Raw genomic sequence first — 23,302 nt, 5'->3', positions numbered from 1 at the left:
ATCAAGTTGAAACCTTGCTTTGTATTCTAAGGCCTAACTCACAGACAAATGGACTTCCTCAAAGATAATTGAGAACTAAGGAAGTTTTTGTTAAATATTAACGGTATGATCGGAGCACTGTCAAAACTCTGCAAGAAGATGGCTGTTTTTCTCTGGGATTTTAAGAAAGAGAAGGGGAGAAAAACCCTGCAAAATTATCAGAGTTTAATGTTAATGCTTTATTTTCTTAGAGAAATTATAATTATTTGCTGCTCACACAAAGGAATTTTTCTCCATTCTCTTTTTTATATAGATCCATTTGAACCACAGCGGCGTCTTCTCCCTGTGAAGAAAAGTCGACAACAACTTCAGCGAGAAAAAGCCCTTCAAGAGCAAAGCCAAAAACTTGGACTTCAAGATGGATCAACCTCATTACCTCCAGAGCAGCTGCTTTCTGCACCAAAACAAAGATTTAATACTCAAAGACCATGTTCTTCTCCCCCCACTCCCCCCACACTCACCTCTCCTATTGGTGATGGAAAACCACAGGGTATTGAAAGTCAACCAGGGGAACTAGGACTTAAGAATTCCCATGAAGGTCACAAAAATGCTGAGGTTCTACCTCCAAAACCAGATTGCAAATTGGGAAAAAAGAAAGTGGAATTGTTAGTAAGTCTGTATATCCATGAGACTTTTTTCCATTTTAACGTTTTTTTCCCATTGGGCTTTGAAGAAATGCGTTTTGTTTGTTTTATATTCTAACGTAGAAATGTAATGAATAAACTATTGAAAAATAGCTACCACCTAAATATAAGTAGCAGTGTTACACACTTATGTTTTATGTTATTTAGTCTTTACAATAGTCTTACAATGCACGTTCATTATTTTCACTTTATAGATGAGATATCTTGGACTCAAAGATACTGTATTCCCAAAGTGAATACACCACTAATAAGTAACAGAGTTGGGGTTCACATACAGGACTCTCTGGATCCAGAGTCTATGCCCTTTACACTCACCAGAACCAGTTCTTATATGCATGGTACTCCTCCCCAAATTGAACCCATTCTTTCAACTTCCAGATTGCATCTCCATTGGCCCAGAAAAGGGTACTTCTGAAGAGACGTGAAGGGATGGTCAAAGGAAAAAGTATTGGAAATTGAGAGGACTAATTAAATAATTCAGCTGCATCATTAGATTTCTTTTTTTAATGTGTTTGTATTAGAAACCACCTGCAGAATTTGGTTTAGCCACATTTTTGTGGAAATTACCATTCTATGACTTGTGAATTCTTATAATCAGAATTTTTTTTATTATATAGTTTATGTTTGAATATCCACTCTTTATTTCCTCCTGATTTATCACTCACAGGGAAGAAAGAATGGTATTTGTTTCTTTTTTCCATTTTCTGAGTCTTTCTTTTTCAAAGTGTCTTATGTTTTTTCTAATCTCACCTATTTTTCCAATCTCTGCTAATCCAGATTCTGTACTGAGTTTTAAGTGTTTCCTGCCCACCAGGGGTTTACAGCCTAGAAATCATTTTGGCAAGAGACAGAAAGCCACATGAAGTATGAGACCCAAATTAAACAGATGCATACTTTTAATGTCTTAAGTGTAGTTTACCAGCAAAGTCCTGAGACAAGTTGTTGCGGGGGTGTGTAAATTGAGCTGGAGAATTTAGACTGAATGTCATTAGGAAAATTATTCTCTTTTTAGGTACTTGAGAAAATATTCATAGAAGACATGTAATCTCAGGAACTGTTGTTAAAACGGAGAAATTCTGAGGCTCTAAGGGGGGAAAGGAAAAGTATATACTAGAGAAGGTCAGAGATGACATTTCACTTTTCTGAAAGAGGCACAAGATAAGCCAGAAAATAGAGAATTAAGGAAGTGAAAAGGACTTGGAAGCAGAAGATGCTTGCCTAGTGAGTTCCTTGATGCTGTAATACCCCACCAAGACCCCTGAAGGAGAGATGCCCTGATAAAAATAATGGTTAGAGAAAATCCAGGTGTCACTGTTGAACACCATTTGGGTGCTGGGTGAGCTGGAACTAAGGTATCTGGGGAGGAGGTACCTGCAGGTAGTAAAAATGAGAAAGGACCAATGCCAGCACTAAGGTGGAGGCTGTAGGAATGGAGAGAAAAGGATAATTTTGCAAGTGGTTACTAGGTCTGGGAATAGAGATTTTTGATATAATGGCTGTGAGAAATGACAGTAATAGGAGCAAATAGCTTTGTCATTACCTTGTTTAATTTGAGTTGATATTAAGTTCATGAATTTACAGGAAATTTTAATATATTTCTTTTAGAATTGGAAAGATGGGAAGACAATTCATGTTTTCAGATCTTTGGAGTTTTTCTTTAGCCCAACATTCAAGTCTTAGTTCATAGTGTTTCACTCTGTTTAAAATGTTTAAGAGCTAGAAAGAAGTGAGCAAATTGTAAGAGAATGTATGAAATAAACATTGGTTACTGTGCTAAGGGTTATTACATGGTGAAGATGTGTATTATAGAAAACTATAAAAGATATGAAGTTAGTTACAGAACAACTTATTTTGCTTTCTATTTTGCATATAACACATGATTAACTTAAACAAGTTTCTTTGTACTCCAAAAAAATGCCATAGTACTCTGGCTTCCAGTTTGGGTTCCTAGGTTATATATGTATAATGGATTTCAAAGGGCCAATTTATATAAGCCTTCTTTACTTCAAATAATAGTCTTTGTTCCTATTAGAACAAAATAATGAGCTACAGACGGGTTCCTTTTAAGAGGACTTTTTTTTTTTTTTTTGCGGTACGCAGGCCTCTCACCGTTGTGGCCTCTCCCATTGCGGAGCACAGGCTCCGGACACGCAGGCTCAGCGGCCATGGCTCACGGGCCTAGCCGCTCCGCGGCATGTGGGATCTTCCCGGACCTGGGCACGAACCTGTGTCCCCTGCATCGGCAGGCAGACTCTCAACCACTGTGCCACCAGGGAAGCCCTAAGAGGACTTTTGAAAGAAAATATATATAATCTGGTTGATTAAATTTTATACTTAGGAACTGAGACTGGTAAGGTGGAGCAGGGTTTCAGAAACTCATTTTTATACTTTTGCTCCCTAGGCAAGAAAAATCTCGTTGGGAAGTCCTCCAACAAGAACAACGGCTAATGGAAGAGAAAAATAAACGTAAGAAAGCTCTTTTGGCTAAAGCTATTGCAGAAAGGTGAGGCACCTGAACCAGGAGAGCTTGTTTGTAATCTGTAATTAGTTTTGTCATGTTTTATATTTATTTTCCTATGTCTGTTCTAATAAATGGCGTTTTCTCTACAACCATTACTTTTAAGACCTACTAAACAAATTATGCTTTACAAATGATACTGAAATTACAGTCTTAATTTATTAAGGAGGGCTTTTTAAGCATAGATTATAATGTATTTATGAATACAGGGGCAATTAAAACTTAAGGATCATCATCAGTGTTTTTAGTTTTAACCATCTACACATTCATAAGGGAGCAGTAAATAGCTATCAACATAAGTAAATTAGCAACAAATGCAGGTTTTAATTTTCACAATAGGCCTTAATCATCTGACATGTGGAGGAATAAGATTATTCCACATAAGTGACTTATACACCCACAAATCCTAATTGTATTTCCTATGGCCATTTTTCTTAAATAATGTATCCTGCCCCCACTGATAAAAGGTACATGATATAATTTAACTTTTTATCCTTGACTGTGGGTCACCATTATGAGCATTGTCCCATACTGTATACAATTCAGTTTTTCTCTCACCTTCCAGAGTAAGCTTGTCAGCGATCCCTTTTCCTTTACTGCACTGTACAAGCCTTGAACAGCAACATTCCTATTTGAGCCACTTTTCCCATCCCTCACCCACTCTTCCCTCTTTGTAGTTTCTAGTGTGCTGTGGCCTTAGGAAACCAAGCTCAGTCAATAAAGCAATGATTGAGAATAGTGAAAACTAAATGCAAGCAAGTATTCAGAGGCATTTTCTTTTTAGATCTCCAGAAAAGTTTGGCACAACTATTACTCATTAAAGCTGGTGTGTGTGTCAGGGGGAGAGGAAGGAATAGGGATGGAGAGAAAGGCACGTGAGTATAAGAGTAATTCAGGATTTTATCTGCCAAAGGGATGTATGTATTTGAAAATAATGATTTTTTTTTTCTTACTGGTACACCTTGATCTTTCATGAAGCAACTTACTGAACTTATGTTTTAAGAAGAAAAACAATGTGATTATTGAAACATGATTATTGAAAAGCATTTTAGTAGTCTTCAGTTTGGAAGAGGTTGGGGAGGCTGTTTACTCGGGATTTTACAAAAAGATTCACAGGCTCGGCACTTACTCTTCTCTACGTGCTTTTGATTTAAGACAGAAAGTATTACTGTAGACAGAAGTGTAAGGAAATATAACCTGATTAGATTATTACTAAATGGGTAGTGAATCACTTGAAGTAAAAAGATCACGTGGTTAACTTTTGTAGGCAGAAAATAAGGGTAAATGCATAATGGAGTAGAAATCAGGAGAATGTAAGTTGCAGTATAGTGGTTTTATTGGGAGTTTTATTCTCCTGTGAGAATGTGTATGAAATTTCAAAATGAGTGGAATTGTGATTAAAGGTTGGCTTTTGTATTTGTTTATTCTGTTTCTTAAGTAGATGATGTACTTGGGGTTGGAGAGAAGGCTGAGGTTGCTTCTAAACAAAGGAACAAAAAGAGTGTTTGGTTTTGAGCCCCAGAAAGAAGAATTTTGAGGACCTGTAGTTTTCCTAAGGAAGAGGAATCAAAGAAGTTTGGGGAAATGAATCTTAAGAAAATTAAAACCGATTGACATATACATGCTACTATATATAAAATAGATAACTAATAAGAACCTACGGTATGGCACAGGGAACTCTACTCAATACTCTGTAATGGCCTATATGGGAAAAGAATCTAAAAAAGAGTGAATATATGTATATGTATAACTGATTCACTTTGCTGTATATCTGAAAGTAACACAACATTGTAAATCAACTATACCCCAATAAAAATTATTTTAAAAAATAATAAAACCAAATAGATGTTCTCAGACTTATAAAGGAATGGTGTTTAATGTAGGCAGCTGTTCTTGGCGTCCACTAAGTATCAGACAAATGAAAGTAGGCTTAGCAAGAAGAGTTTAAGGCTGGAATTTGGAAAGCTGTGTTCAGTATTCCAGCATATCCAGTTCTCTATACAGATACATCCTTTTAGTGCTTATTCTCATCCTTATGGAATGAATATAGGCCTATGAGTGAACTCTCTATTGGTATTTTTTTTAATTACTTTTTTTCCTTGTGTATAAAAAAGTATGTACTAATATATAATTTGGCCTAATAAGGAGGAAAAGTGCAAATGCAGTTTTAGAGATATACCAAAATGTTACCAGCATTTGTTTTATCTCAGTTTTTCTAGTTTTTTTTTTTAATTCTTAAAACTTACACATTATAATCATATTGTATATACAGTAGCTTGCTTTTTTCACTTATATTGTGTATGGATACATGATTTTAAAATGTTTTTATTTTTCCACTCATATTCCTCATTTTATAGATCTAAAAGAACTCAGGCAGAAACCATGAAACTAAAGAGGATCCAGAAGGAGTTACAGGCTTTAGATGACATGGTGTCAGCTGACATTGGGATCCTCAGGAACCGGATTGATCAGGCCAGCCTTGACTATTCATATGCTTGGTAAGTTGGGGAAATGGAACTCTGAACAAGGAGTTTAATTTAGTTAACGTTTATTGCTGGCTAGGCCAGGGCATTTATATATATCATCATTAAGCCTCATAATGACCCTATTAGGCGCTGTATTTATTCCAGTTTTATACTAAATCAAGTATCTCCTTTTTGAAGTCTTCCTTAACTCTGCCCTACCCATTAACCTTGTTTATATCCCTGTTAGAGCATTTCTTGCATTATTTATTTACATTTTAGTCTTTCCTGCTAAACCATCAGCTGTTTAATATTTGAGACTCTTTAAATGTCTAAATGACTTGCCCCAGAACTCTATATATTATTCTGACACCAAGTCTGTGCTCTTTCTTTTAGAAATTTTGATTATGTGAGATGGTATAGGGACTAGCCTATTTCTCATTTCAGTTTTCATCAAAGAAAGGAGATCTAGTTTATTTTTTAAAACCTTTGAGTATTTGAAAGAAAATACCACTCTGTCTTGAAAGCTTGAAGTTTTTTCTTTTTTTTTTTGCAATTATACTGTATATTAAAATGGCTTGCTATCATGTGTTTCCTTGGTTTTAATGATTGGCATTTTTTTAAAGAGAAAAAATCATCATTGCATATTCTCAAAACAAACTAACACATGTAAAGAATTACATGAGCTTTGCAAACAGATAAAAGCAAAAAATTAAGCCCAATTTCAGGGTTATCAGTCCTTTCAACATTGCTTTAATCATCCTGGATTGTCTTTTTTCACAAGGGAATGCTGTGTTAATGACTCGGTTTTGCATCTTTCTCTGTAACACTAGAAATCAATCAGAGTGCCGCATTAGTCCAGGGTAAACCACAGCATCAGAATGTTTATGTAACAATTTAATAAAGCAGAAATGCTTGATTGTGGTTTTTAATTCACTGTTTATTGTTTAAGAAAGAGGTTTGTGGTGTCCTTGTGATTTTTGTAATTGTTGTTTGACCACATGCTCTTAGACCTAATGGGTTGCTTTTATTAATTAACTGTGTAAATTAATGCCATCAGTAGCTGATAACTGGTGGTTCCATTTCTGTTAATAAGGTCATTAAGGAGCTAACCAAGATTTTATTAAGATTAAACTAAGCGTAGATTTTTAGCACATTTTATTCTCTGTAACAAGTTTGCCAGAGGAACATTTTTATGCCTTTGTAGCTCCTTAAATGAATAATTCTGATTATTCTGGATATCTCCACAGAAAAATCATTTGATCGTGTTTTAATTCAGTCCTAGGGGAGGCTGAAGAGGATGCCTTTGTACATTGAAAATTATATAAGAAATGTCATAGTTTAAGCCTTCTGAGAACCACAAAGAAGGTGGGATTCTGGTTAAAAGAGAAGACATCCCATAGTATATGAATATTTTTAATGATATTTTAGTACACTTTTATATAGTAAAAAGATTTTATATGGTAAATTTTTACATCTCTTAAGCTAAAGATGACAGCTTATCATGATACTAGTATTGACATAGATGTATGTGAGTATCCTTATCGTATGTGTGAGGTTATTTTTAAAAACATAAGCTCTTGAGTTAAGTCAAAGAGAAGCCACTGACAATTTAGACTAGAACCAGGGTTGTATCTTGTTCATGCATAAGATTAAGATAGTATTTTCTAAATTTACATCTGTGGTTATTAAGAAAGTATAGATTGGTGATATAGTATTATGGTCTAGATTTCTACTAGAAGGTAATCCGCAGGGCAGTTTCTGTGGTTCTGTGGGAGATTTCCTTGATTTTTTTTTTTTTTAATAAAAACATTGTAGTTCTGTAGTGGCTGGCATGGTGCTGTGTCCACAAAATGTTCTTGTATACGAATAGGCCAGAATTCATCCTAAAATTGGTTTCTGTAGAGCAGTGTCAGGGTATCCACCTCTGAGGAGATGGTACTTGGAGTGTCCCAGCGGAGAGAGTTGTCACTGCTGCTGCTCTTCACAGCTGTGATTACAGTGCTGCCATGTGCTGCGCAGGCAGCTTGTACAACTAGAGTGCCTGCCTGTAGAACATTTCTTTAACCCTCAGTATACCAGGAAAAACAATGATCACCATTTGCCATCAATGTTTAATAGACGCTCCCATACGCACATGCACACATACACGTGTAAACATATATACATAAATATTTTAAGTCATTTTATGAATAATTTAAAGAAGTAAGAATAAAGGATTGTGGAAAACACCTTGGTTAAAAAATTTTGTATCAAGTAATGTTTGACTGCAAACATTATAAAAAGCTAAAAGAATATCGTTATATCCTTTCAGCCACACAGGATGGTCCAGGTACTTGTAAAATATTGTATGATAAAATTCTTCCTCTTGAAATTATTAACTCTCGGAGAATAACGTATTTCCTTTCTATCCTCAGAAATATATTTTTCACTCATTGATTCTTGAGTTTGAGAAAATTCATCTAAGATGTGTTTTTCTGAAGACTCATACTCTGAGATTTCACTTACATGGTCAGTTTCACCATCTAGAATCTAGCCTGTCTCTGCATTTATATTGATTTGCTAGGGCTACCATAACAAATTACCAAAAACTGGGTAGCTCAAAACAACAAAAATTTATTCTCTTATGCTTTTGGAAACCAGAAGTCTGAAATCAAGGTGTCAATGGGGTTGTTATTCCTTCAGAGACTCTAGGGAAGAATACATTCCTTGCCTATTCCAGCTTCTTCTGGTGGCTGGAGACATTCCTTGGCTTGTGGCCACACTACTCAGTTCTGGGTCTCCATAGTCTCATTGATTCCTCCTGTTTTCTCTCAAAAGTTTCTCTGCCTTTTTCTTAAAAGGATACATGTGATTGTATTTAGGGCCCAGCTGGATAGTCCAGAATAGACTCCTCTCAAAATCTTTAACTTAGTCACATCTTTTGCCATTTAAGGAAATGTTCACAGGTTCTTAGGATTAAGAAATGACTATCTTTCGGGGCCGGGGTGGGGTGGTCATTTTTTAGCTTCCACAACATGCATCTTTTGATTTGTCTAATAACTGCAAAATGTCTTCATCTGTCAATTTTCTTTGTCATTCTGGGTAGAAAACGAAAAGTAATAATTCTCATCTGAACAGTGAAAGCTAAGAGCAGATTACAAGTGTGCTATTTCCAGTCTTCTTTTATACCTTATTTAAAGGTGATGTAATACTTTGGCAAAACAGTAAGGAAACTAAGCGATGATGATTTATTTCATTATAGTATCATCCTTTTGGGTCATTCCATCATTCTCTGTTTTCTTATTATTTTAATTTTTTTAGCATAAATGTGAATAATTGATGAGTAATGAGTAAATAATTCCTAGGGTGATGAAACGGCAAAATGTTTCAAGATACAGGAAAAAATATATTTCAACAATCCCATAATATATCTTAGGTTTATAAAAGTGGACCCATATAGTAATTGCAAACTATAATTAAAGTCTATTTTTCAAAATATAAGTAAATTTTCTCTTTGTTCTCTGGAACACTTCTAAGAAAGGATAAAAATAATGATATTTTGATCCTTACAAATAGAACTGCTCAGGAAAGAAACTGAAGAACTAAGTATTTCATTGGAACCTAATGACATGCCAAGGGTTAATGGTGTTTTAAAAAAATTTCAGGGAACCAAAACCAAGAGACAGTTTCTAGAATCCTTTAAATAAGATTCATTAAATCATTCAGCATTCCTTTAAAATAATAAAACAATTCTATAATTACATTTCCAGTTCAATTTGTCTTACTGTGTTATGTATAATGCTCTTATTATTCTGTTCCAAAGTATGTCTTCATACTCTGATTTGGTATTATCCCCCTGACCCCCAGACTCATAGTGCAGTTTGTGAAACTAATCAATATTTTGCACATAAATCACTCTGTAAAAAATATATATATATACGTGTTTCTGGCCAGAAGGACTTTAAATAAATAAACAAAATGCAGAATCTTCAGTGATTTATCCAGGGTGAAAGATCATTGGAAACCTAGGGACCTATTTGCAAATTTTAATTTCAATTCAGCATTCATGAGCCCAGTCAGTAAATCTTTACTAACTGACTTTGGCTGAGGGAGACCACAGATTTGCAGAGAAGGGAGGTTTGAGCTGGGGGGAGAGACAAGATATGTATACCTGTAGAGAATGTTGTCAGAGCTCTTAAGCTGGATGAAAGAACATTCATAAACAGGATATGTTATAAAGTATGGAAATAAGGGATCCAGATACCCAACACAGCTCCTTTACAACAATTCTTTTAACATAGGGGTGATTGAAAAACATCTAGTCCTCATTCTTATATTTACTAGATGACAGTAAAAAAATGAAATATGAGAAATGAACATAATATAAATAAGTTTTCAAATATAAACACCAAGTCCTTAAATTGTACATAATTTTAATTTTAGATACATGTTTAGTGGTATACTAACAGTGCTTTTTTATTCTGGTGCTCTGAAGAAGTAGTTCTGTTTCTTGAATGCCTACCAGGCACTGGGCTAGACACTTGCCCTGTTTATTGTGTTTAATGCTTAATTAACACTCCTATGAGATGTTATTATCATCACCATTCTACAGATAAACCAAGACTTAGTTCAAGAAACCACCCCTGGTCACCATACTGGAATTTTCAGTCACTGCATGCCTTTTCTCCAGCCTCTTCCACAGGAACCTGGCTGTGTTTTGTATTCATGATATTGAGCCTGGGACACACCTGATAAGAACAAAGATGGGAACTCCAGAACATTTAATCCATAGACTAAACTGGGGTGCATGGCATGGCCTGGCACTAAGAGTTCTGTTTAAACTGATACGAGTCAAGCCAAGCCAACCCAGGTCCTCCCTCTGGAATTTTGGGATTGGAACACTGAGGGATTGAGTGGAGTGAATTTGATGTCAAGGCACAGCTGGTGGCCATATTGGGCTGTGAATATGATAGGAAAGCCTAAATGAGAGAAACTGTGGTTTCTCAGCATTAGCATGAGCAATAGCCTTTGATTCCAATGACATGCCTGTGAGATTGCCTCTTGTATCCTACAATAAAACCCATTTTTTACCTGAGTGAGTATGACTGAATATCTGCTCGTTACATCCAGAAAAAGCCTTCAACAAAGGAGGTACACACATAGTAAATGGCAAAGGCAGGTTTTGAACCCTGGGTTCTCTAAAAGCAAGGCCTTTTATTTTTTCACTATATTTCCCTCCAAGACAGAGAATCTTGCATAAGGAGATATACCTGTTTCTTTTTTGCTATAACTCTAGTATTAGAAATTATTTATTATGTTGAGTAAGGTAAGGCAGTCATAACAGGTAAGGCGTCATGGCCTTCACAACTGTTAGTGGTAACTAAATAGAATAATTAGTTGGTAGGTAGGGGTCGTCCTCTTTTCTGGGCAAAAAGAAAAGCAACGCATTATATGGAAAAGGCAAAAAAGAAGAAAAAAAGAAAAAGGAAGATTGCAAAGTGACTTCCCCAAGTAGAATTACCCTACTTCAAATAAATCTGGCATTACCTACCTATGGAGTTTCTATATATATAAAAGTAATAAACTTTTCTTAATAGAAGTCTAACAGTAGTCTGTTACAGAGTGGAGAGGGTGAAAACAACTTAACCTGGGGATTCTCAACTGGGGGCAGTTTTGCCCCTTAGGAGACATTTGGTAATGTCTGGAGACATTTTTGGTTCTCACAACCAGTGGGTGCTACTGACAACCAAGGAGAGAAAGCCAGTGATGTTCTGCACATCCTGCAATGTACGGGACAGCTCCCCACAACAAAGAATTACATGGCCCAAGTTGTCAGTAATGCTGAGGTTGAGAAACCCTGCTTAAACGTATCCTGAAGTTTTCTCTTCTACTTGGTGTTTACTTCTTACTCTCACCTAGTATCATTGGGCTGGCTGCGCTCTGTCATTTCTGAACCACTGTCCATGTCCTTCTCCACCAAAATTTTTCTTCCTTTTCTACTCCATTAATCAAAAGATATGGATTTTCTACTTTCTCCATCTCTTATTATTTTGTCTCATAAATCTAACCAGTTGAGTGCTGGAGCTGGCTTGCCCTGGTTCATGAGAGAGATTTTGTGTATCTCTTCCCAATTCTGTATTCAGTGATGTCTCACTGATAGCTTGAAATTGGACATAGTAATAGTATTTTTACTACAGAAATTGATAAACACTACAAATTAGGGCTCTCCCCCACTGGAGCTAGCACACCACCGAATTAACCTCTCAGCCTGCTTTCATTCAAGCACAGCCTTGGAAAGAGGAAATGGATGTCGAAGAATGTTGTTAGGTTAGGAGAGTCCAAATGTGCATGTTGTGGAAGTTTCAGCAGCAATAGCCTACTTTGTCTAACGTGTAGATAAGTGTTCGTAAAGTATTAATAGCCATATTTTCATCATATATATATATTTCCCGATTTTGGAGTTTAATTATTATTTCTAGGCCCTCCTTTGACTGTCTTCTTCAATGGAAAACTAATGGACCAGTCTTTGTACCTGTCCCTGCAGGAAGCGGTTTGACAGGGCTGAAGCAGAGTATGTTACAGCAAAGCTAGATCTACAGCGCAAGACTGAGCTTAAAGAGCAACTCACTGAACACCTTTGTACGATCATACAGCAAAACGAGCTCCGCAAGGCCAAGAAGTTGGAGGAGTTGATGCAACAACTAGATGTGCACGCTGATGAGGAGACTTTGGAGCTCGAGGTGGAGGTGGAGAGACTGCTGTGTGAACAAGAAGCAGAAGTAGGGAAACAAGTGGTTCATTCAGAGAGGCCATTTCAGCCTTCTGGGGAGAATATGACCGTAGGGTTTGCTAAAGAGAACAAAAAGCATCAAGACCAGGCTGCTTCCCCAAAGGTAGATGAACAGTGTGAAAGCTCCAGTAGCATTGCCCTTCTTGATCCAGACCAGCCAAATCAAGAAGTGGAAACTACTGTAAAAGACATTTCAGCTGCTCTGACCACATGAGGTGCCAGTGTTTGTTCTTTACAACTAATATTCAGTAAACTAAACTTTCTGTTGTAGATCATGCCATGACCTCTGATAAATGCCTCTTTAAAGCAGTATTAATTTTTAAATCCATTAGTTTTAGTATAACGTTTGAACATTCTAGAAAATCTGAGATTATGATAATTTTTTATATGGAGGCATAGTTCACCTTGATTTTGATCCAGTTCCTTCATTGTACGCTTACAAACAAGTGATTTAAAAGGATGGAAGAAAAACTACACGGTTAATAATGTTTTTAGACCAGGTGAATACTGAAAAGTAAAGTGAAAAATGAACTCAGTACCTAATTGAACTCATTTAACTTCTCCTGGGAGAAATGTTGAGAATGAGAGTACTATTTTATGTAATCAGTAAAGAGACATAAAAGCTAACATGTGAAAAAGAATGAGGAACAACCAACAAAAGTAGTAGGTTGAATTATCTATTTGGATCTCACTAGAGTTGTAAAACACAACTTGGAAGTTGTAGTTTATGAAAAGAACCAGAAAACTTAAACCAGCATCACTTTTGTTTTCAATTTGCCTTTTAAACGGCTTTAGTTTACAACCTGAGTTTTGGTTAGTTGATACACATGAGCGCACGTGCACACACACACACACAGATAGATATACACATACCATGGTATATAAATAATTTCACTGTTAATATATTGTCTCTTTAATCGGCACATTGATTAAATTTACCCTTCTGCAGGCTGAAAATAATATAAAAAATCTTATTGCTACTTTGGATTATCTAAAAAAGTTGATATATTTTCTTAAAGTTACCTCTAAGATATGTGTTTTATATGTTGGATATAAATTATCCTGTCATAAAACATTTAAATTGTTAAAATGATGGTTTTCTTATTACTTCAATAGTTTGTTACTGTCACTAATACTTGACCCCTACATTGTGCTATATGTGAATGTGTAAATAAATATTGTAGTTTCGTCACAAAAATCTATGAATATCACATTAAATTATGATCTATTTATCAGAAATTCCAAAAGTACAAATACTACATTTTAAGTCTTAAAGAACTATTATAAAAGAAGATAAGGACAAATGTAACATTGTATCCATAATAACTTCTGAAAAGTTGGGGACATACTATTTTTAAATGAGTTTCTTTGAGGGTATTACCTTCTAGTAATGCAGATGAACTTTGTATTTTTATATTATGTAATTTGAGTTGAATTTATAACTTTCCATTACTGCCTTCTCTAAACAGAGGCTTTTATACAGATAGTTGTTTTTTTATTCATGAATTACATACATAAAAACGGAAAGCTTCGTTGTCTAATACACTTGTTTTTCTAAGGAATAAATGATTCTAATGCATTTATAATGTCGCCTTTCAAAGTTTTAAGCAGTTTAGTGTGTATTCTTAAGCACTATGTGGCAATAATGTATCCTGTATCTCCGTGTGGTAGATACACTTACCTCCTTTTTATAAGCCTCTTTTAGGGAAAATCCATCAATTCAGCTTCTATAATATTGGCTAAATGCAGGTAGGTACAATCTAATTCTCAGTCTATACTTTAAGTACTTATAAGGTACAAGGAGAATTGAGAACCATGAAATAAATGAATTGGATGGGAACTCAGAGATGATTCGATTTAATCATCTTATTTTACAGTTGAGGAATTTGAGAGCCAGAGATTTCACTTATGGCAGGTTGGCCGACTGGCTCATGTTAAAGTGCTAGTAAAGTTGCAGTTCTAAACTCAATATATCTCATACATATATTAGGCCATGAAGTTCACTGCGTTTTTCCACTTGAAAATTTTGCTTTATAACTCATTCAGGGTTTGTACATGTGAAATGATTTCAAATGTCTATAAAAGGTCCACTGAAACCATTATTTTGAAAAACTTACCTTACTTGGCTTTCCCAGGGTGGTATCCAAGTGCTCAGGTGATGATATAAGTGACAAAGTTATATTGCATCCGTTTTGTACAAGGCAGCTGTCTCCCATGTGTGAGAGGAACAGAGCAAATGAGTGAGAATGGAGGCTCATTGGTATGAAGACCATATGCACTGGTTTTTCCAGGATAGCCCTGATGTCTTTTAAAATCATAAAATACACTTGAAAGACTTTTGATATATGGATTCAGAAATCCACAATAATTATTTTCTTTTTTTAATATTTTATTTATTTCTTTTTGGCTGCTTTGGGTCTTCGTTGCTGCACACAGGCTTTCTTCTAGTTGCGGTGAGCAGGGGCTGCTCTTCATTGTGGTGGGCATGCTTCTCATTGCGGTGGCTTCTCTTGTTGCAGAGCATGGGTTCTAGGTGCGCGGGCTTCAGTAGGTGCAGCATGCAGGCTCTAGAGCGCAGGCTCAGTAGTTGTGGTGCACGGGCTCTAGAGCACAGGCTCAGTAGTTGTGGCTCGCAGGCTCTAGAGTGCAGGCTCAGTAGTTGTGGCGCACGGGCTTAGTTGCTCCACGGCATGTGGGATCTTCCCAGACCAGAGCTCCAACCCGTGTTCCCTGCATTGGCAGGCGGATTCTTAACCACCAGGGAAGCCCCAATAATTATTTTATGAACAATTTATGAAATGTTATGAACAAAATTACTGGTTCAAAATTACTGCCATGAGTTTACTGGGATGCTTCATAGAACTGTTCCTCTCTGGTGTTTAACTCCTCTTCTCTTCCTCCCTCTTCTCAGATAGTTAGAGCTTAATGTTATCAAGGCTCTTAATGATGTGATATGTAATTTAGGAGTTAACTGCTTTGTTATCTCACTTGTTCTATTTAAAAGATAGGGTTTACCAAATTGTAGTAATTTTCACTCATTATCTTAAAAAGGCATACTTTGAAGGGTAAACATGAATTCCAGAATTTAAGAGTTATAACTTGAGACTCTACTACTTTCTTTAAATTAGAGCCATTTTTATAGGTTTCAGAGAAGCAAAATTTCCTAAAGCATGGTTCTCAATACATTTAAAATAAAAAGTTTTTCTCAAGTTTTTCACCTCTGCATAATTCTGCAGAATTATAGCAATTGCAGGTGGTAAATCTTTGTACTCACTGAGAGCACAGCTGGTTTCCAAGTCAGCTGATACAAATCTCTGATTGGAATTCCTAGAACATATTTCATTGCTAGATTGGCATTTGAATTATAGAGTAAAAAGTCAGCTATAAACCTCTCTCATTCTTTGTTTGGATTTGGCAACGTAGTATTCTCAAGGAGCTGTAAGTATTCAGCAGCTTCCTCTTCTGAGGCATTGGCACAAAATGAACTCAAGTTATTCTGACCCAGGCCATTCCCAGTGACCTTTATAAATGATGTTTTGGGTTTTGTATTTCTAAGAGCTAAGTCAGCATTTTAAAAGTCCTTGATAGATATAACTCAGTCTGCCAGACAAGACCTGGGGCCACTCTGTACCAGGGTAATTATACCCCTTCTCAACATAGATCTATCCCAGGCCAGACTTGAACTGCTCTCTGGAGGGATGAAGCAGGACGTGATTCTCCAGTCTGCCTTTACCTTAATGTCAGGCTACTTTGGCAAGCTCCTAATCCCAAACAGTTGTCTTGAAAATACAACATCATCTCTTCACGCAGTTGATCAAAAAAACAGCTGTGTGTAACTACATACATGCAGAGCTATATAAGAGGTATACAGTCTGCCTTTTGTCCTTAAGAAGCTTGTAGTCTGCTTGAAGGACTAAGATTTACATGCATAAAACAAATGCTGATAAAAGAACGTAATGTATTATTAATGGGAAGCAAAATAAGTGACCAGTGATGCATTCTCCAGAAGTCCCAAATTTTTAGAACAGTTCTAATTTTAGGGGTCTGTACACTTGTTCTGCGATCTCTGAATGTATTTAGGACCTGCCATATCTCGGTTTGCCTTTAGCACTGAGGAGCAACACATACACAACTAAAAAAACAACAACAAAAAAACTGCTAGACAACATGTCCAGATTTTAAACTAAAAAATTGTAGTCACCAGAACAAGAGTGAAAGGAAGTTTTTGCATGACATGATGTAAAACAGGGGGCCCACTGGGATTTATCAGTTAAAAAAAAAATCAAGCTTGGTAAAATGAACTTTAAGCACATACCTTTCTGACAAAGGGTTGATGGTATCTTATGTGGAGAAGAGCATAAATATAATATCTCATTACAGTAATTCAAGGTGTTGCTGAACCAAGGGGCAATAATTATTGCCCAAGCCAGAACAAGATGGAAATGGAACAGACTGGTGTGAACTCAAGGATGACAGTGTGGATGCATGTTCAAAGATCACACACATAAGAGAGGTCTTTTCAAGCCAAATGACTCTAGGCATCTAAAATAGAGCCATAATTAAGCAATAAGACGTGACAGAGAGCACATTTCTCAGTGATTATAGCATGCCTCAAGGGATAAGTCACTAGGCCAAAGGTTCACATGAGGAGTGAAATAATAACCTTGCAATGTATGGTATCGCGCTCTTAGAGGGAAAAGAAGCAAATGAATAATGGGAGTTAGAAGAGTCATTTCACGAACTCTTATTTCAGTTGTAGGGTTACACTGCCATATGTACATTACATGTAACCATTAGTTGTACCCCGCATCCTGAAGCTGTGTATTTACACCAGAGCCTTCACCTAATTTAAAACCCAGAATCTTCCAAATCTTTCAAATTTTCTTAGCCAAGCAAAAACCAAGTAATTAAGACACAAACAGACTTGAAAGTTCATAGCCGTATATATGGAACTACAGTCTGGTAGAACTATAATTACAGTTGCTCAGACCTGGCTTTTATAACTGAAAAATAACTGAAGCAACCACACTGAGTTATTTTTATTATCTTGGCTCCTTTATCTCATATGCATTTCCCTCAGAAACTACCAGTAGACATGGCCCCAGTGCCCCATAGGTCCAGAAACGTTTCCAGCTTTCTAGTCAGCTTTCCTTTCCCTACTGCTATGCTGCTGGTGGAAGATGGGGACAACTCTAGAGCTAGTGACTAACTGAACCCCACAGTACGGTGGAGGTGAGCCTTTCACTAGGATGAGAAGTGCGATACCCAGTAGCCGTCAAGTGGGGTAAACAATTTCCAGACTCTGACGGATGCCCTGAAAAGCCCAGCAGACAGAGGTAGGTATCTTACTGCCAGATGTCTCTCCATGTTTCTATGATTCTTTATCACTTTGGAAGATAGTTAAAAATCTGAACCAAAGTCAGAGGTCAAGATTTTTTGTGGACTTTAATGTCTCCCTATACCAGTGAATTTTGTCTCAGGCTGTTGTACCCTGGACAAAATGCTATGCAAACAATTTATCTTAGATAGTCTAGGCCCTTTTGTAACCAATGTTCTCACTCAAAATCTGTTCTTGAGAAAAGATCTGAATACAGTTGCTAGAGACTGAATGCTTGTGTCCCTCCAAAATTCATATGTTGAGCCATAACCCCCAATGTGATGGCATCAGGAGGCAAGGCCTTTTGGAAGTGATTAGGTGATGAGGGTAGAGCCCTCACCAATGGTATTTGTGCCCTTAGACTCCAGAAAACTTTCTGACCCCTTCCACCATGTGTGGGCACGGCAAGAAGACAGTCATCTCTGAACCAGGAAGCAGGTCCTCACTAGACCCAGAATCGGCCAACACCTTGATCTTGGACTTCCCAGCCTCCAGAACTTGAGAAATAAATATCTCAAGTGACTCGTTTATGAGTCACCCAGTCTATGCTATTCTGTTCATTTTTCAGACATTTGGTCCTGTCCAAAACTTCTATGAGCATATTTGGTCCATGCCAAATGGTTTTGGATGGGACCAAATATCTTATGGACCAAGTGTCTCTTATGGACATTTTGGACTGGACCAAATGTCCTTCAAGTTTCTATTATAGCTGCCCAGACAGACCAAGACAACTGTTACTTACATCTTGGGGAAACTTTAAGTCAGGAGGTTACTTTTCCCAAGGGTGTCTGCATTTTAATGTAGTGGAATATTTTAAAGTAATGTATTTTAATTTGTGTAGTGGAAGTCTTAACCCCCAGCTAAAGGAATTTCAAGCATCAGAGAGCAGGTGTGAGAATAGTGCTACTGCCTGGAGAGGACTTGAGGAAATCCTGAAATCATACCCTACTGCATGAGCTGAGAAATGAGTCCCTGAAGCCTTTATTGCTCATGCTGGAATAATCCTCATTTGAGGAAAATTACTGCAACCCGAAAAGAAACCAAGTCTGCCATTCAGGCCATATATACCAGTTATTTGTAGCTGCATAGTAAGCCATCCCAAAACTTAGTGTCTTAAAACAGCAACCACTTTTATTTGCTTATGATTCTGTGGGTCAATACTTTGGTCTAGGCTGTGCAGAGAAGTTCACTGTGATTGCTGGGGAACACTCATGTGGTTGCAGTAATTTGGTAACTTCCCAGGGCTAGATGACCTAAGAAAGCCCCACTCACATTCTGGCAATTGGCGATATCTGTCACCTGGGCTTTTTTCTCCATTTAGTCTCTTATCCTCAAGAGGGTAGCATGAATTTCTATTTATGAGGTTCTAAGATGGCAAGGGTGTAAGCTGCAAAGCTTCTTGAGACCCAGGCTTAGCAGTCACATACCTTACTTCTGCATTCCACTGCAAAGCAAGCCACTAAATTAGCCCAGATTTGAGTGGTGGCAAAATGTACTCTACATCTTGAAGGGAGGAACAGAAAGGCACTCAGAAAAGGGTTAATCATACAGAAAAGGGAGGAACTGTTGTAGGCATCTTTGCAAACAATTTAGCCACAGTCTGCACCCTCCCCCTCGCTACTATAAGTCACAGCCATTTCACATGCAAAATGTACTCACCACCTCCCCTAAAAGTCCCTTCCTAGTCTGGTTTCAGGCATGGAGTCCAGGATCTCATCCTTTGATCAAGTCCAGATATGGATTAGTATTGCAAGGCTGAAATATTGAACAATATCCTGCAAACTAAGAAAGTTTGAGACCAAGAACTGAAGTAGGTGACTCCATAAAGTGCAATTACGGAGTTTATTATGGTAACTTCCATACAGGCAGGATCAAGTTGATGATGATCCAGAGACATTCACAGCTTCCCTCTGTACCATCAAAAAGGGCACAGGGGAATTTAAGGGGGTCAACGCTAAAAACAGAATCTGACTACTAGGGAGAAGTATGTCTGCGTTGACAGGAACCAGGAGGTTTTCCTTGCCTCCACCCCTGGGGGGTCTCATGATCACTAATCATCTGCATCAGCAAAAGGCGTTCTTCCAGTTTTCGTATTAAATGAAGGCAAGAGTAAAAGTTGATAGGGAACTTATCTGGCTCGGGTGCATTGCTTGTGAGGAGGCTAAAGCTCAGTGATGCAGAAAGGGGAGAGGGTAGGACTGCGGGCCTAAGATGGAGCTGACAGAATGGAGTCAACGTGGTTCAGCCACACAGTGAGGCTCCTCAGGTGTAACTCCTCCAGTGTGGCTCCTCTTAATCTAAAGACCTGTGAACTAAAATGAAAAGTTACCTGTCCTGACCACATATCAACGTACAGTGGTGAGACAGAACAGGATAGCTTCAGTAGACATTCCCTTTTAAAAAGAAGAGGAACATGAGGCAAACAGAAGGCACTCTGAAATCTAGCCGGAGGTATGTTGTCAGGTCTCCCTCTTCTGGGGCCAGGGAATGTAATGAGAGCCTAGTTCTGCTCTCTGGGAGTGGCTCCCTAGTTCACAATTCTAGCCTGCACACTCGGACATCTCTTCCCTTTTCCAGAAGAAATGACCCGTGTTTGCAAATGAGTAGCTTTCTCAGCCTGCTTCCTGTCCATAGAAACTTGAGGATCCAGAGGTCTCTTTTCATTTTGGAAAGTCTTAGTCTCTTTTAGTTCGAACTGGTGGTGCTTTTGTCAATTCAATTCTCTTGTATATGTCAGGGAGCTGTGACCCCATGTCTCTACTGTGGATTGAATTATGTCCTCCCAAAATATGTATGTGAAACTCTAACCTCCAGCGTAACTGTATTTGGAGATAGGGCTTATAAGGAGGTAGCTAAGGTTAAATGAGGTCGTAAGGGTGGGCCCCTGATCTGATAAGATTAGTGTCCTCATAAGAGACAACAGAAAGCCCTCATGTTCTCTTTCTCTCCCTCTCTTTCTCTCTTTTTTCCTCTTTCTCTCTTTCTCTCTCTCTCTCCCTCTCCCTCATATGAGGACACAGCAAGTAGATGGCCATCTGCAAGCCAGGAAGAGAATGCTCACGAGAAATCGAATCAGCTGGAACCTTGATCTTGATATTGCAGCCTCCAGAACTATGAGAAATACATTTCTAATGTTTGAGCTATCTAGCCTATCATGTTTTGTTATGGCAACCCAAGCTGACTAATACACATATATGTAGCAAGAACTGGGATGCTGTTAAAACAAATTCCATCCCAGCAGCTCCAAAACCCTTAACTTATTCCAGCATCTGAAGTCTAAAGTCCAGTCTCATCTAAATATCATCTAAATCAGGTATGGCTTACATAAAACTATACACTTAAAAAGGGTGAATTTCGGGCTTCTCTGGTGGCGCAGTGGTTGAGAGTCTGCCTGCCGATGCGGGGGACATGGGTTCGTGCCCCGGTCCGGGAAGATCCCACATGCCGCGGAGCGGCTGGGCCTGTGAGTCATGGCCGCTGAGCCTGCGCGTCTGGAGCCTGTGCTCCGCAACGGGAGAGGCCGCAACAGTAAGAGGCCCGCGTACCGCAAAAAAAAAAAAAAAGGGTGAATTTCACTCTATATACACATGCCTCAACAAATAAGACTTTGAGAAAAAAATAGTGACTTAAAACAACTATTTTATTTTCTCACCATTCTGTGGGTCAGCAATTCGGACTAGGATCAGAGGGGCAGTTTTTATGTTCTATACACAGCATCAGAAGCAAATAAAATGATTTTTGTTTTAAAGGGATTAAGTTTTAGGGATGGTTTTTTACACAGCAATAAATAATTGATATGGTGCAGTAGATTGAATCAGGAGCTCTTGCTTTTATATGAGGCAACAAAATACAAGTTGGCCATGAGGGAGGTCAGCCTCCCTTAAGGTGATTAGCAGAAACTCTGTCCCATCTAAGGAGGTGTGTGCCATATCTAAATGATGCCTAAACGACCTGATCAGAGCCTTCATTTGAGGTAGTATTCAGTGCAGAGAGCAAAGAATTGTGGGTTAAATTCAGATCGCTACCCAAAGGGAAGCTGAGCTACTTTCCCAGAATTGCCTTTGCCTGTCTTAGGGTCTGGTTCTTGGTTATCTGTCCAGGCTGGCATCCTCTTAAGTAGTATATGGTACCACTTGTCCGTCGTATTCAATTCATGTGGATTACATCTTCAACATCGCTTGGACCAGACTGTGGGATTCTTCCACATCTGGCTTCCTCTTGGCCATTTCTATACCTCTCAGGACCAAAGAAAATTTTAGGCTCACAACTCCTTTGCCACTCTAGGACTATGGAAAATTCTCTGAGGCAACCCATACCCTTTTGCTCTAGGTGTGCCAGGCAGTGTCTCTGGCACAATGCTGGGTAGAGGGGATCTTTGGGAAGTTTGCCATCTTTTGGCTTCCAACCTGGAAATAAGGCATAGGTCTCCTTGTTCTCAGAACCTGAAAAACCCACGCTTAAGCTAGGGTTCAGCCTGTGGAGGGGGGCAAGAATAGAGTGCAAGAGTCCCTTTCAGCGAGTCACCAGCATCTAACCCTCTTGCTTTGCTTTAGAATGGCCTCTTGTCTCCCAGCCAGGGGAATTTTTATTTTACGTGGGCAGGAAAATATTGGCTCAAGTTGATCAAATATTCTTCCAAATCTTTTTTGTCTGAAGCCTGAAGCTCAGCTTTTTAAGCTCTGAAAGCCAAGAATTTGTCTCTTTTGTTCTCTGGTTCTGCTGTGACAACCCTCCCTTGAGGCAAGGAATGACTCATGGTCTGGCTGCCCGGTGGGGGAGGGTCAAGGGTAACAGGAAATCACGGGGAAAAACACATTTGTTAATATATAAAAATATTATCCTGCTACACTAGGATTCCTATTCTCTTTCTCATTCTTTGTTCAATGACAAACCCGTCTTTCTCCTTTCTTACAGTCTTTTGCATTAGAAAGGGGTCTTTGGGACGTAAGTAATAGAGGTCAACCCATTTTTGCCCACCCGCTCCCTGAATGAAATGCAGGTGCTGAGAGAAGGAGCGGGAAGGATTTGAGACAGAAAAGTAATCATGCTTCACGAAGCCACCAAGGACCTAAATTTCTATCAGAACCAAGCTTTCTCTGTTTTCATGTTGGCTCTGTGTATGCCATGGCGCTCTCTGGCCCCTCTGTAGATAGGGCCTGCATTTGAACTCCTCCTGCTACTGTGCTGAGACTGAAATCTTCTTGTTCTAATATATGAATTCTAACGGAACGGATCGATCAGTGTGGTCAATGATCAAGCAACAATAGCTGAGAGAGCACTTGTAGGGAAGGGCAGAATCCCATTTTACAAAGACTGCCAAGTGCCCATACCCAACAGAAGAAAGGAAAATTCTTGAAAAATAAGAGGTTGGACAGATAGTGCTTTAGATGTCTAGTTTACTGTTCTCTGGGTGGAAGTGACTTCGCCTTTCCAAAACTTATCTCTACCTACCTACCAGACTACTCATTTCATAGCTATTTAGGGATATGT

The 23,302-nt window shown here is 38.1% G+C and overlaps 1 protein-coding gene across 4 annotated transcripts in view; it reads left to right on the top strand.

Moving 5' to 3' along the window:
* The window catches only part of GORAB (golgin, RAB6 interacting), a 53,327-nt gene that overhangs the window by 9,320 nt on the left and 20,705 nt on the right, over positions 1–23,302 (top strand). Inside the window, exons 2-5 of one of the 4 annotated variants that reach the window (XM_060133359.1) lie at positions 293–644; positions 3,085–3,186; positions 5,559–5,699; positions 12,190–13,985. In XM_060133359.1, the coding sequence (XP_059989342.1) occupies positions 293–644; positions 3,085–3,186; positions 5,559–5,699; positions 12,190–12,649 (1,055 nt within the window). In that variant the 3' untranslated portion in view covers positions 12,650–13,985. Of the gene's footprint in view, positions 1–292; positions 649–3,084; positions 3,187–5,558; positions 5,700–12,124; positions 13,986–23,302 lie in introns of those variants that run through there. The other 3 variants (XM_060133368.1, XM_060133387.1, XM_060133377.1) reach the window with 3 other exon arrangements.

This window comes from Lagenorhynchus albirostris, chromosome 2 (assembly GCF_949774975.1).
Source record: "Lagenorhynchus albirostris chromosome 2, mLagAlb1.1, whole genome shotgun sequence".
NCBI classification, from domain to species: Eukaryota; Metazoa; Chordata; class Mammalia; order Artiodactyla; family Delphinidae; genus Lagenorhynchus; species Lagenorhynchus albirostris.
This window is presented reverse-complemented; position numbering and strand designations above follow the sequence as displayed.